Below are 16,331 nucleotides of genomic sequence, written 5' to 3'. Positions count from 1 at the left end.
AGTTCTCAAAGGTGAAAGGGTCCAAAGAAAATGAGAAAATTACTAACAGGTAGAAAATATCTTAAATATCCTCTAATATCTTTCTAAAATAGGCACCAAAAACGAAAAAAAAAAAAAAAAAGAAAACAATAAAGTGAGATCTTTACAAGTTCTCTGACTTACCATATTGATGGTGCTTCTGTTCCACTGATCTCTAAGAAGTCATATCCTTCCTCCAACTGGAAGTCAGTAAAGACCAAAGCAATGGTGTCTCCTGGTTCAGCCAATATGGTCCAGGTACAATCAGCATTATTTTCATACTCAGAAGGGAAGTGTGGACTTGAAATTGTTCCACTCGTTCCACGTAGTGTTCCTCCACAAGCTCCTTCAGCTGATGAACAGAATATGAAATACTAGTGAAGCAGTGCTTTAAACAAATGAAACGTTATCCTGGTTTCTACTATAGCTAACCCAGCTCTTCTCTTTGCATAGAGTACCCATAGAGTACCCACGTACACACAGAAACAAAATATTATCCAGGTGAATGGAACATTTTCTGGCCTTTAAGGTGTAAAGGTTTTTAGTTTGGGGGTTTTTTTACTTCTTTTCCTTGTTGATGTCACCTTAGCACCAGGTCAAACACAAGTGAAGGTTAGCAGAGACACCTAGTATGAGCTGATTTGGAGAATCTGGCTCTGTGAAAGTGTGCACAGAACAAACCTAAGAAAGAACTGGGCAAAAAATCACAGAAAAACACTTTTTTCTTTGTGATACAAATTTAAAAATATTAAACATTTCTTTCTAAAGACCTCTCTCACTCATTTCTGATAACTATAAAAAACTGCAGAAAAAATATCCTTATAGATTTAAGTGAACTCCTAAACTAGAAAGCATTAATAAAACTATATTATCCTTTCTCGGATTTTTGTTTGGAATCAGGATGTTTACAGATGGTAAATGAATGAAGAAGGTTTTGTTGACAAATGGATCTTCCATCCATATATATTTTTAATGGTTATTAGCAAAATTTCAAAAAAATACAGAGCATAGGATGATAAGCTTTAAAAATATGCTGATTATTCGTAGTATTTGGAATTAAAACATACAATAAAAAATCCTCAAGAAAACATGTCATCCATTCAATTCATTGGCATAAGAAATTAAAAATTCATCAAATGGCTTTTGGTGTTTGACAACTGTCTATGAAAGCTAAAGCAATAGTAATTAAAAATATTTCTGCATAGGTGAATGATCAGAAGAGAAGCATTTCATATTTATCTTTAGTTACTGCTATTGTCATTATATGCATCCTTTAAGTGCATGTGGAGATTTGAAAACAAAGAACTTAGAAAGGTGCATAACACAAGGAACATATAGTCTACTTAGGATAAAACTGAATAGCTAATTAAGACAACAGACGGGTAGCAGTAGAACTGCTCTTAATCACAACTGAAAGCCCGTTGATGAAAGTGAGTTTTAAAGGAAGACTTGAAGGAAAAAGGATTCATGTGACTCAAAGGAAAAAGAAGATCTACTCTCCTAAGACATTTCTTTTTTTTTGGTGAAATCAGGCCATTTCTGTGATTCCTTTCTCAATATCTGGCTTTTTATATGGTGCATATTGAAAGGACAATTGTGCCTCTGAGGAATGGAAGAGGTAAGGAAGTGAACATTAAAGAACCATGGACAGCCAAGGATCAGAGTCAAATTTCCTGGTGCATAATATATGCAAGGATTAAAATAATTTGAAAACTACTGTAAATCTATAATAAATCAGAAAGGAGAATCAACATTTTTTATCCACTGATATCTAGAATGACTCTTTTTTCATGTCTTTTGTTGTGGTGGTTTTTTATTTGTTTTTTTTCAATTGAATAGCTTTGTAATACTTCATTTTATATCATCATCCAGCCCAGCAAAGAAAAACAGATTAACTTCATGCATTCTGTGCCAGTACTTTTAAGTTTCATTTACTAAATCATAACAGTTCAACTTGTATTCTTGAAAGCCAGCAAGCAGACTTTTCCCATCCAGGGTAACCAGCAAGACATGCAAAATTCTAAGTCAGCCATAACTCTTTGGTACTATCTGCTCCTGTTAAATTTTGTTATGACAACATTTTCAATTACACCATCTCCCACTGTGTTTATACTGACATTAAGTAACATGCTAGTGGTAATTACAATACTACTCACTGTTCCTGCTGCAGAGCCCTTGAATAAGCTTTGAGCTCTAAGGCTCTGAATTTTACAGCTGACATGTAGTTTATTATTTCTGGCAATCACGTGCAAAATTCTAAATTTATACACTGTGCATTACCAATGAGAGCCAAAGGAACTCAGACTACTACAGATATATGCCCAGAGAGACGCATAGCTCTTTAATCTATTTATAACACCATTTTGAAGAGGTTTGCTAGAAACCAAGTTAGCCCAGAAATGAAAAGGAAACATCAGACAGCAGAAACCAACTTGAATGAAAGAGTTAGTGTTTTTTCTCTGACAGATGTGGATATGCAAGGGAGGACCCCAGCAAAAGCATCTGATTGTGAGGTTTGCTTTTTTTTTTTCTCTGACATATTTTCCATGTTCCAGGAGCCTATGTTTTGGGAATTTCCTTCATCATAAATGGCACACAGGCCAAGGAAACCAGACTGTTGAATACTAAACTATAATACATTGCCTAAGAGTGAGCACAGGGAGGAAGGATGTGGCCACACTGCTCAGAGGGTAGGTAACAAACTGTCTGGACTTAGGCTGTGTTCACCAGGTGGCCCCAGAGCTAGTTGGTCTCCTTGGACTGACAGTCATTTTTGGCCATGGCCTTCCCTATGTTATCCTTTTGAGAGAGTGAGAACAGTGCTTGGGAATCTTAATGCATTGCTGTGCTTGGAGTAATTTGATAGCAGATAGTGCCTGAGGCTTCGTGAATTCAAACTCTGTGTGATTTACAAATTGTAATTTAAAATGTGCAAGTAATTAATTCCAAACATTTATGGTTATTTTCAAGTTCTAAGCAACTGCACAAAATGCTGTTTGTATCAGCATAAATGACTACTTCAAGTATAAAGCTACAAACATTTGGATCTCTCAGTAGTCAGGAATTAAGTGCTCAGAATTTAGAGAATATGCATTTCATATAAAGTACACATGCAAAAACATATGGCTGGCACCACTTGACAAAAAATATGCATACTGTATAGATGTGTAGCTTGGATAAAACAGATAAACATATCCATCAAGTTTATGTACACAAAAAATCAAAAGTACCAATGAGGAACCATGGCAGTCAATGAAAAACTATTCATTTTTCTTCAAACTAGAAAGAGTAATTTCACCAAAAATAATAATCTGACAATTTTGGTAAAATGTGTTTTGCATAAATGAGATCTTGCTACAAGTGAGATGCAAGCCTTGCTAAGCCTATAGTCAAGGATACGGTAACAATAAACCCAGTATCTTTAGAAACCTTCCCTTAAATTGATTTAGATATCTTTTGAACATTCAATCATTTTTACAAGACTTTCCTCTCCTCAGCAAGCAAATGCTTTCCAGAATACACTGTTCTGCATTCTATATATCTTTTTTTATACAAAAAATAATAAAATCTTTAAGCAAGTAAAATAATGTTTATTGCCTTAGAAAAAAAACCCCAAACTTTATACCTACCTAACCTTTCAAAACTAATTTAAAAACTGAATGTGAATGATTGGAACTTGCTATTCCACTTTATAATGAAAGGTCCTCATGTGAAAGATCATATTACCATGTTACTCTTGCAACATAACTGACAAAAATATAGTTCTGACTTAAAGCACAACCTTCATAGTAATAAAGGTTTTTTTCTTATTTCATTGGTAGTCATTTCCTTACCTCCTTATCACTAGCAACAGAATAGATGCAATTAAAAACTTCAGTGAGGTTTTATAAATTGTCATCAAATGACATATTGTCATCTTGAGTCACATTTTATAAGTCTTATCAATTAAAGAAAATTGCAGCTTTAAAGGTTCTAAATAAACCATAAGCATAAATTATTTATTATGCCTTATTAAAAGTATCATTGAAATTGTTCTTTCTTTATTGAGGCTAGAGATCAGTCCCATGGAGAGAGATCTGGAGGTCGTGGTGGATGGCAAGTTGAATTTGAGTCAGCAGTGCCCTGGCAGCCAGGAGGGCCAAACGTGTCCTGGGGGGCATCAGGCAAAGCATCACCAGCTGGTCGATGGAGGAGATTGTCCCTCTCTACACAGCTGTGGGGTGCCCCACCTCAGGTACTGTGTGCAGTTTTGGATGTCTCAATATAAGGACATCAAACTATAGAATGTGTGCAGAGGATGTTTTGAGGGTGAGACTTAGGAGGAGAGTCTGAGATCACTTGGCTTGTTCAGCCTGGAAAAGGCTGAGGAATGACCTTATCACAGTCCACATCTTACTCAAGGCAGGCAGCTGAGAGGGAGATGCTGATACCCTTTCTCTGATGACCATCAGTATGTCACAAGGGAACAGAATGATGATGTGTCAGAGGAAGCTCAGACTGGACATTAGAAAAGGGTTCTTCACTGAGAGGATGGTCAGTCACTGGAACAGGTTCACCAGGCACCAAGCCTGTCAGAATTCAAGGAGCATCTGGATGATGCTCCTAGTCATATGGTTTAATTTCAGGTAGTCCTGCAAGGACCAGGGAGTTGGAGTAAAGGATCCTTATGGGTCCCTTCCAACTTGAGACATTCTATGATTTATTCAATTCCTTATTAAGTGGCATTTTGCTGTAGTTCATTAATGAAAAAGTAGATAATTGTACCTCATTAAATAAAATTCTTCAGTACAGGGAACACATGTTGGAAATAATCACGAATTATTACCTTCGCAAACACATGCTTTGTGTATTTTGGAAATGTTTAATATGAGGAGCTAGTTAAATGACTTTTTTAAAATAGTACTTTGAAATTACCGTTTTAAAATGTCTTACTGACAAAAAAACTAAAAACAAGCCATAGTATACCAACGACTAGTTTAAAAATGAATTTTAGCATGTCAATGCCAACTGTCAAGCTGCTCAAATGCCAGATTCATAACGACCAAAATCATCACGAAATGTTACAATGGTGTAGCATAAGCATTACACATTCATCAGATAACTAATTTACCTAATTTAGTTGCAGCAGTCAGCCAGCTCTTTAACCAAAATATACACCTCTACTTGCTTATCTCCTTTACTATTTTAGACTTTTGCAGACTTTATTTTGAATAGGTAAAAGCCAACACCTATGCTTCTTTTCTGTGTTATAAAAAATAGAAACTTGTCAGAAGCTGTTGTTTGCTTTTTCCTATCATCACTTGAATTCAGATGTGCTGCATCTCAAATAAGTGCTCTAATCAGTTTGCCTTCCTTTCTCAATTTCTTCTATTGTTGTTGATCAACTTCACATAAATTAAATATTCATTTGACCATGCATCTAAGATTAATTTTATTTCTCTCTCCATGGTTGTCAAAGGACACTTCAAAATAACTGGGATTGCTCTTTAAGTAGAATGGCATTTTTTTTGTTAAAATTTCAGAAATTATTGTGGTTTAGGAAAACAGTGTCTATTTCATATATATTAAATAATAAGATTTCTCGCATCAAGTATGTACAAAATAGAAACACACAAATTGTTGCAATTTGTTTAGGGACCTATGGGCAACCGCTGCAGCTGTAGATGAACATTTTATCTTTGAGATTTCAGTGAGCTTGATCTAAATAGACCCCAGTAGGGTCATCCTATAGTTATAGGCCCTGACAATATTGGACTCAGATGGGTAGTCTTGTACTGGTCATTTTTAATTTGTAAATGTATGTATGGCCAGTCTTCATGAACGAAGATTTGGGAAAGGTCATTACCCTTCGAACATGCGCAGTGGATTTTTTAGGTGAGACACAGTGTGCACTGAACTGAGCCCACCCTTTAATCCTGAGGTTCAACTGCCGGGGCCGAGCGAAGCTCAGACGGTGGTAGCGAGGTCCTCAGGACGTAGGTTTGTTTAGAGTGACCTTCTCTTAGATGGATGGCCTTACAGGGCTGATGAGTTCCATCTGCCCGGAGGAGTTCCCTGACCGGGAATCGAACCTGGGCCGCGGTGGTGAGAGTGCTGCATCCTAACCACTAGACCACCAGGGGGCCCCCAATTTGTAAATATTGTGCTTAATTTAGTAACCTTTAATTATTTATTCTATCATATCAGTTTGTTATGTTACAAAGACCTAATTCCCCTCCATCCACTCTGGACAGGATATCTGATCTCATAGTCAACAAAGTTATAAATTTCAAATAATACAAAAAATGGTGATAGACTAATTATTTGCTCACTTGGCAGAAAAGTTATTTATTAACTGGTTGTTTGTACTTGAGCAAATTTAAAATCAAAACTCCCACTTTGCCATATTTTTTATACAAAAATTTGGTTTTTGGTTAAAAAGTTCAAAATTTAGTCAGCAGTAACCTCATACTCCCTCTTCCACAGAAATAAAAACATCAGTCTTCTGGATATCTTGTAAATATTATCTTCTTCTTCAATTAAGTATCCTAAGCTGTTTTCCAGTGATATGATTATCCTTCACTTGAGAGTATATTTTTAACACTGATAATGATCCCTTAAAGCAACAGTCTACAACAAATTAATAGTAAAGCCCTAATTTTATAGCAAAACAGAAATGGCTGAATTCTTTGAGAACACATTAATGACTGTTGCAAATTTAACATTTTTTTCTTTTTTATAATTTGAAAAGTTAATCCAGTTATTCCCAGAAGTCTACATTCAGTTATCAAATCCTTCATCTTTTTATGACTGCCCCTGAGGTTTGGTTTTCCATTTTTAGCAAATGAATCTTCCTCTGACATTAACCGTGCCTACATTCCTAATGGTCAGACCAAAGGTTTGGATTCTGTTCTTTGAATTTACTTCATCATTCTGGATACTTCTGCTAAGTTTTCATTGTCCAATTTCATTGTCTCATATTTTCACTTGTTCCCATCTTCCGTGCATGTTATTTCACAGATCAACCTCTGACCTGGCATACTTTCATTTTTTTATCAGGTCCCTCCATACCTACTGACACATGCTAGAACAAGAATGTCTAAACATAATTATATGTATGTGTAAATATATATGTATGCATATACATACACACACAGATATAAGAATGAATACTTGTAGCTGTGTCCATATCTCCGCCGGGTGTTATCTAGACTGTCCTGCATTACCGTGTAAGAAATTATACTGTATATTCTATCTGTTTTTCCTGAAACTCTCCTCTGACTTCTTACTTGACTAGCCACAATGAAGTTTTTTCCAAATTTCATCTCAATGTAAACATTACAATAATTTAGATTATTCTGAAAGGGAACATAACTGCTCAGACAGGAATTGGCCATGTCATTCTAAAGATTAGATTTGGAAAATTATTCCAATTTTACCATTTAATGTAACATCAATAAGCAGAATTATTGGGAAATATTCTTTTTCTTTCCTTTGTTTGTTTTTTTTTTTTAATTTATTTTAAATTATAAACATGAACAAATTGTGGGATTTGGACATTTTTTTCTCTGCCTTAAACTTATAAAACCATATATAGGAATAGTTATGATTTTAGAAGAATTCGTAATGGCAAGACTAGAAACTCGTTTTTGCTTAGGAAGCCTGCAAAGTGCCTTCTCAAGAGGGTTAGATGTTAGTTGGTTTTTTGCCCTTCTGCAGTGCAGAGGGGGCTGCAGAGAGAGCTGTGTTATCTCTCTCTGCTATGCCAGAGAGAGATAACCTTAACAGAAATGTACAGAGGCCTTGGGAAGGTGGGGGAGAAACAGAGGATACTTTAGGATACTTTAGGATACTAAAGGCCCTGGAGAGGGCGGGAACTTGCCTTTTTCTTCCTGGGGCCCAGCGTTCAACAGCACTGTGAGGTATTTGTAAGTTTTTTCATGTTCTGGCCTTCTGAATAAACTTTTGAATTCTTTCCACTGCCTTGGCATTTCTGGGGATACCTGCGTATTTTACTTTACATTATATTTGTCTAAATCTCAGAGGATGAGAAGAAATTACATCAGAGAATTACTTGCTGCCTTAGAAGGTACGGGTAACACCAAAACCATAACTTTCTCTTTGCTAGTTGTTTCAAAAATATCAGCTCTGAATCTCTGTATTCAGTTTATTTTAGTCTTCAGTGAATCATAGACTCTTCTTCCTTTCTCCCTTTATCTAGGAATATCTTTTTATTTTATATATACGTATATATGTAAAACGTATATTTTTCACCAAAATATTGCTGCAATAATATTTCTTAAATCTGAAACCTGATTAATTATTACTTATTCTTTTTGGACCTTTCCAACATATGATCTCTTTTACTGGTTTATCTTCTTTATTTTCCCTCCAATAATTGGATGTCTTTTTAATGATAATATATTACATGTTCTTCCCTTCACAGCTATTTTCATTGTGAGAAAAAGCTTACTGTTGTAATATCACTAATCCAATTTGTATTCCTAATGTTAGCTTCATAAAAATCTTGACTCATGCAACTATAATCAACTAGGGATTCTCAAAATTACTGAGAATTGAGAACCTAATTATACAAAGTTCATTTAGAAGTAGTCACATATCATAAATCAGCTATTAGGGGAACTACTGAAGAGAATGAAATTAACTTTCAAAATGTTTCAGACTTGTACTGCACAGTATTTCAACCTCAAGACAAAGAAGGCAAATGTTTTGGGTGACACTATTATGGTAGCTGAGAATGAGACAACAAAGACCTTTTAATTATCAGGAAAAAAAAGTAAGAACAGGATTTAGGTGGGCCATTTATTCTCTCTGAATATTTTTATAAGCCATGTATACAATTTTTTTGCAGAAACTCATGGTACTTTCTGATTATATTTTTATTACAGAAAAGTCCATGGTTGCTCTTATTTACCATATGGAAAAACAGGACTAAGTTTTAATAATTACCTTGTCTTTCAGGATTTACCTTTGAACTTTTCTCTGGGGCTGTTTTCTATTTTGGGGGATCTGGGTTTTTTTATTGAAAGAAAACAAACAAACAAAAAAAAGCAAATGTCTTGACAGTCAAATTTTCAAACTTTCTAAAAATGGCACTGACTGCTCATGTCATTTCTGTTCAGAGTTCATTCTAGGCCATAGATGAGTCTATGGTACAGTTCACCTCCGCCACTCTCACTATAGCTATACTTTAAAAAGCAAACCTCTGAAACTAAGCAGCAGCCAAAGAAACAAAATGGCAGATACAAGAGCCAATGTTGTCATGCTGTTTACATGTCCCTTGAGGTTTAGTAATTCACTAGGAATTCTTCAAGCAAAACCAGCAGTTGTACAGTTAGACAATGTACAAATTAGTACAAAAATAGACATCAGCTTCTTAATGCTTCTGAAATTATTAAGCAACACAGCGGCAGAAAATAGTAATTTTTCAGCATCAGCAAAGCTAGGGAAACATACTACAGAGAACAAGCCTGTTAGGATTTTTCAGTATCCGAAACTCGTAGCTTTATCTAACTCTGTTATGCTATCATGCATGTTTGCCATGAAATTAGTTTATGATGACAAGAAAGAAGAATACCATCTGGAAACAAAACTGTAACAAAAGATGCTTTCATGGAAAAGATCAAGGTTCTTAGAGAAACAATAGGGGAACATTTCTTGCTTGAAGACATAGGGAATGGAAAGGGCTAACTCATGGCATATGTTCCAAACTGAAAAAATGAAATAAAATAAAGAATGTCTAAAATCTCTCATCAAATCCACATTCCACATGAACTCTAAAAATCCACTGAAGGAATGGCTGAGCTCACATAAATCATTAACTGTTAAATAACTTTTCTGTTATGTTCCTCATTTCTTGAAAATGTATACAGAATTATTTGGATTTCATGTAAGTTCTACAGAAGGTTTAGGACACCACTTGATTTTTTATTATTATTATGTTTAATTCATAGAGTTACAAATTATGAATAAAATTTCAGTCCTGTTAAAGATATTTGTATGTAGTAAACATTGCCAAAAAATGGTAGTATCTGCAAAAATGCAACAAATATTATGTAGACACTGATGATATCATGAACTTGTGACATGCATATTTTTTTGAAACATGTTTACTATACCTTATTAGAAGGACAAAAAAAACCCCCTAACATCTAAGATCAGACACTGAATGGCTAGAAAATTTTTGTTTTCTTTCTGTTTTGAAGCACCAGTAAAAGAAATCTCTGTTAACTACTGATTTAAATCAAATACAAACAACAAAAACTACTTAATATTCTGCTAGTTTTAAATACTAATCCTTATATTTGTTTTGGAGCACAGAAATTTATAAAATATTTCTTTGCTGTGAGGAGTTACATTATGAGACCTTTCAGTCACAAGTAACCTTTACAAATTATTACAGGATGCCATAACTTCCCTTTGTTACTCATCCACATGGGTATGAATAATACTGCCAAGGGAGAGTGTGAGCAGTGAAGCATGCCCAAAGGGCATAAGATTAGGGTGAAGAGCACAGGAGACCACAGGGGTTCTCCTTAATACAAGAGGAAAAGTTTGGGTAGGAGTATCAGATTCCTGCAGAAGAACACTTGACTAAGGAGCTGGTGCTGGGCAACAAGGCTTTGACCTCTTTCACCACAGGGTCCTCTTCAAGGAATGAGGACAGGAGAGGAGCAACAGTTTTGTTGACCTGGTGAAGTAAGCTCTAAAGTACATTTGTCAGGGACAAAGGCCAAAACTATAAAGGCAAGTGGGTTAACAGGCCGAGTGAAGAACACATGGGACAGAAAGCAGCATGACTGGAAGCCCAGTTGAAGTGCCTGCATGCAAAAATGTGCTTCATGGGAAGCACACTGGACAAACTGGAAATGCATATACAGTCACAGAACTGTGGTGTTATCAAGATCAGAGATGTAGTGGGACAGTTCACCCAACTGGAGGGCTGCAACGGACAGACTGACTCTTAGGAAACGCAGGAAGAAAAGGACAGGCTGCACGCTACACAAAGTAGGATCTTGAATCAGCAGAGCTCTCTCTGCAGTGCTACAGGTAACAAGCTCTTGAGCTCCTGTGGGCTAGAATAGGAATGAAGAGTCAAGAGAGAGGTCATTATGATGAATATCTGCTACAGACCATCTGATCAAGCAGTGGTCAAAACCTTTAAAGTACTAGAAGTTTCACAGACACAGGGTCTGGTTATCATCAGAGACTTTAACCATTCCCACATCTCTGTGGATGACAGCATAGCAGAGAGTAAGTAAAGCACTAGAGTTCTGAGGTCACTGGGAAAAATTTTATTAATGCAGGCACTGGACAGGTCAACTAGGCATAGGGAGCAAAGAACCATACAAATAAGTGATATTCAACAGAAGCTTTGGTCACAATAACCATTAGCAGAAAATATTGAGGGAAGCAAGCAAGGCAAGTTATAGAATCAACTCCTTGGGCTTCAGCCAAGAAGATTTCAACCTCTTTGTGATGTAGGAAACAGGATCTCATGAGCTGATGTCTTGAAGGGCTAGAGGGCCCAGCAGAGCTTGTTTGACTTCAAGGGTAGCTTTCTCATAGCTCAAGAATGATGCATCTATTTATGTACATATATGTAGGCATAGCAGGAGGCTGCTGGGACTGAACAGAAAATTCCTGACCGAGGTGCTTAAACTGAAATGCAAAAAAAAAATAAAGAACCCCAAAGCAGTGGATGAAATGTGAAAATAGGGACAAGCTACTTGAAAGGGATATAGAATCACAGAATCATTAAGGAAGAGTTATTTTAAGATCAAGTCCAACTGCCAATCTAGCACCACCACCATGTTCACCATTAAACCATGTTGCTCAGGAATGTAGAGATTGAAGGAGGAAGGACAAAGCTCAAATGCATTAAACTGGTGAGGAATGGGAAGAGTAGTCATTCTAGAAACCATTCTATAGGGGGATCAGCAACAAAAGTAAAATAAAGGACATGGTGGTCTGTTGCTTCAGTGAGGTAAGTGACCTTGGGATGAAGACACAGAAAAGATTAAGGCGCTCAATGTCCCCTTTGCATCTCTCTTCATTAGGATGTCATCAGGCCTCCCAATTCTCAATATAAGAGAGAAGTTTTGTGAAGAAAAGTGGTAGCCACAGGAATTATAGAATTAAACAATATAAGGAATTATAGACTTAAACAAGATATGTGCAAGTTCATGATACTGAACTACATGTACCTAGGGGTTCTTGGTGTGCCACAGTGTGAAGCTGCACTGTATCATCTTTGGAAGGCTGTGACAATCCAAGGGTGATTCTCCATAACCGGAAAAAAAATAATTTTTCATTTCTTATTTTCAAAAAAGCAAGGATTCTAGCAACTGTCTATCTGTCAAGTTTACTTCAGATCTCCAGAAAATTGTGCTGAAAATGTTTATCAAAAACAAGCACACAAAGGACTAAAAGGTGAACAGGAACAGACAGCTTTTGCCAATATAAATAATTTTTGACTGTGTCACTGCTTTCTTTTATGAAAGGATTTAGCTTGATGTCAACCAAGTTTTCACAACACAGTTCTCCACTATGTCCTCATAGACAAATTGAAGGCATATGGACTGAAGGCATATGTGAGTGAAAAATGTCTGGACTATCAGGCTGACACAGCAGGGGTCAATTGTTTTAAGTCAAGCTTATGGTCAGTGATTTGAAGCACTTCCTGAGCATTCAAATTGGGGTTGAATTTATATAATATCTTCACCAGTCTAGAGTATGGGATTGAATACACCCTGACAAGGTTTGCAGATGGCATCTGCCATTCGGACAGACTTTCATGACAGGATTTGACAAGCCGGAAGAATGACAGAATTCTCATGAAATTCCAAAACAGAAATGTAAAGTCCTATACCTGGAACAGGATCATCCCATGCAAAAATTATTTGCTAGGTGGTAGTTCTAACAAAAAGGTGGAACAGAAGCTGGTGGAACAGAAGCTGAGTCTGCGGTTCACTTCTGTAGTATTGAAAGCTTACCTCGTATTGGGTTGCATGAGCAAGAACATAGTCAGCAGCTAAAGACAGAGTTGGAGCTCATCCGCCTGAAACTAAGCAGGCCCCATCTGAAATGTTTTGTCCACTGTATGTCCTCCAGTATTAAAGAAACACTGACATTGACAGACTAGAACTTGGACAGAGAAGGGCCACTGAAATCATCAGGATGCTGAAGAATGTGATGTATGAGAAAAGAGGATGAAGGAGATGGATTTTTCAGTCTGGACAAGTGGAGGGTAAGTAAAATCTTACTGCACTCTTTAGTTTAGGAAAACTGGAACCAGAATCTTTTCATAGACTCACAACAGAAAACGAAATAGACATAATCTGTAAAATTCTGATATAAATTGGACATGCAAATGAGGGCAGCTAGGCACCATAACATGTTTCCAGAGAGGTTTTAGAATCTCCATCCATGGAGATATTAATTTTCAACTGGGCAAAACCCTGAGCAATCTGATACAATTTTGAAGTTATCCATGGTTTGAACAGGAATGGGACTCAAAGAGACTGGACCACCCTTCAAAGTTTACATCATTGAAGCCTTCTCCTGGCAGCAAGTTTCCAAAGCGGGAACTTTAAAAACCATTTGTCAGGTTCTGCCTGGCAAATTGATGTAGGTAAGTCCCACGTAAATGAAAAGGAAAAGATAAGCAGATAACATCTGGAGAGCTATTGTTTTAGTTATTACACTTTAAAATGTAGTAAATTTTTAGACAGTACATTAGTATGCTTACATTTTGAAAGTAAAAAAAGAAAATAAAATCGACCCACTTCAAAATAAATTAATTTAATCTCCTGTTTAAATATTGTCTTAATATTTAAAAGATATTTCATGCCTTCATTTTTACCTCTGCAAAAAGGAACTGGAAAATCCCATGATGCACCATTTCCAGGACTCACAATACATGTCAACATGGCATGGCCTTCCAGAATGTAACCAGAGATACAGCTATATCGGATTTTATCACCAATGTTGAATCTTGTTCCATGAAGTACTCCTTTAGGTATTTCTCCTGGGTTGCCACATGTATGACTAGGTAATACTGTCAAAGAAAAGAATGAAATATGTTACAGTTAAAATTTGTATAATTAAGTAATGAATACTTGTCCAACAATTATAATTAACTATTTGGCTGTGGTTTTGGTGTTGGCTTTTGTTTGCTTGTTCATTTGTTCGTTTGTTTGTTTGTTTGTTTAAAACAGTATTCCTTATACATATAAGGAAAACTAGATTATGAAATCTACTTGCACAAAATATTTCAGTTTATAACAGACATCATCATTTTCAAAGCTAATTTCAAACTCAGTTCTTGGTTTAACAGCCTTTCAATGAAGTTTCTTACAGATCTATTATCAAGAAAAATGTCCTACAAATCTTGCTGCTTTTCTTAGAATGAAGTAAAAGAACTTTTTATTTAATTTTATTTTGTAAATATTGCAAAAATATTCATACAATATAATTATGGATGTGGGCAGTAGAAAGCCCTTTATGTACAGTTTTCATTTAAGTGGTGAAATAGCATTTTAGAAGAATGCTAATTACCTGGTCTCTGACAATAAGTTAAATTCTCAAGTACATAAAAAAGTTAGTTTTCCTCTTTAGTTTCAAATTAGTCCAGGTTCTAGAAAATAAATTAAGTCAATATTTGTTAAAAGAAACAAGAAATATGAAGGGACCTAAGCAGTGACATTGGGAAGAATTGAATGGAAATATTTTCCTTTTTTACTGCAGAAACTTACTACCGTTTGTAAATATTAGTTATTTGAAAGAGATTGTCTGAACAAGTTATCACTTTAAAGATGATACTCCTGCACCTACAAAATCCAGAAGTATGTAGGGGAGGAGGAAAATGGAATTGATTTTGTTCTTGAACTTCTTTGAAATTTATTAATGGCATGCCATTCCTTTCATGGAAGTAGTACGAACTAAAATTCTTTAATTTCCTTTAGAGGAGAAATCCATCAGGAACAGAGCACAGAAGAAAACATGCTCATCAGAGAAATGGTGGTCTGAAAAGCTCACATGTAATTCAGGTATTGTGTCAGAAGCTGTATGTTTCATGAACAAATTCTTTCACCCCAAACTCCTCTCTTTCCTTATGCTATCCATGTGCAGAATAAACATAACCATACCAACCTCACTAACATACATGTTGAGAGAATTAATTACTCAATACGTGCATATCCTCAGAGGATTGTAAAGAATTATATCAATATATCAATACTAATTAAGCCCTATTATACCATGTAAGTTCAATTATTGAATGCACACCCTTAATGCGTTACTCAAACAGTCACACTGGCATTTAAATGATAGTAACTGAACTTAATTTACAACCCAAATTATATAACAAAATTTTGAAAAGGTCAAAAAACATAAAGATAAAAAAATTAAACCAGAGAATGCTTTCACTTACAACATCATTTTATGAGAAAAATATCAAAATATTCTATAAATATTAGCAAGAAAAAAAAACCACATAACACTCTAATGAATGATGAATTAGACATGTTCTACTAATGTTGCAGATCAAAGATCTAAGACTCCTGTGCATTACAGGAACTACTTAAGATTGTTGTGGGAATAGCTATCAAAGGTAGAAGCAAACAAGATGACACCTGGCTTATTTTGTACTGTTTCAGCAGGGGTAATAGAATAGGGTATTTATTTTTATGTACTCATTCACATCAGAAAGAGAGTCGGTGTTTGATTTACATACATGAGAAAGAATAAATATAAAATAAAGAAAATCATTTTAAGAAAACAGAAGAATTGGAATAAATTAAAGATACTGATTCATATTCCAAAATGTTGAAAACAAGTTACAATATATATATATATTTGTGCGTATATATATATATATACACACAAATATATATATATATATATGTTTTTTATCACTTTGAAAAATACTACCTCTCCCTTGGCAAACTTCCTCCTTTTTGCTGCCTTAGTCATGATAGTTTAACACAGGCAATTATGCAAGACAAGTAAAAGAAATAAAAGCTTTTTATCTGCTTTGATACAGGAAAATACGTGTAACACTCTTTATGTTATTTTCAAACAAAAAAGTTTTTATAAAACACTGTAAAATGAAGTAGTTTCATCAAAAGATCTGGTGGATGCAGCAAAAATTTATACAATCCAAAAGTCAGCATTTATTTTTATGAGGGGATGTGCTATCAGAAAAAAATACATTATTCAAAGCTATTATGACTTCTGATAAACTGCATTCTTGAGGAATGCACATTATAGCAAATCTACATCTGCCATATACATGACAACTGTCATTGCCT

General features: G+C 35.3%; 1 protein-coding gene across 3 annotated transcripts in view; it reads right to left on the bottom strand.

Annotated features, from left to right (window-relative positions):
- The window catches only part of CSMD1 (CUB and Sushi multiple domains 1), a 1,092,404-nt gene that overhangs the window by 540,617 nt on the left and 535,456 nt on the right, over positions 1-16,331 (bottom strand). For all 3 annotated transcript variants that reach the window (XM_039385566.1, XM_039385564.1, XM_039385565.1), the window contains exons 4-5: positions 13,883-14,077; positions 163-370 (exon numbers count right to left, since the gene is read on the bottom strand). In XM_039385566.1, the coding sequence (XP_039241500.1) occupies positions 163-370; positions 13,883-14,077 (403 nt within the window). The remainder of the gene's footprint in view (positions 1-162; positions 371-13,882; positions 14,078-16,331) is intronic.

Source organism: Pipra filicauda, unplaced genomic scaffold (assembly GCF_003945595.2).
Source record: "Pipra filicauda isolate LSUMZ 115617 unplaced genomic scaffold, ASM394559v2 scaffold41_size5083284_pilon, whole genome shotgun sequence".
Classification (NCBI taxonomy): Eukaryota; Metazoa; Chordata; class Aves; order Passeriformes; family Pipridae; genus Pipra; species Pipra filicauda.
The sequence above is the reverse complement of the archived record's forward strand: the minus strand, read 5'-3'. Positions and strand labels throughout refer to the sequence as shown.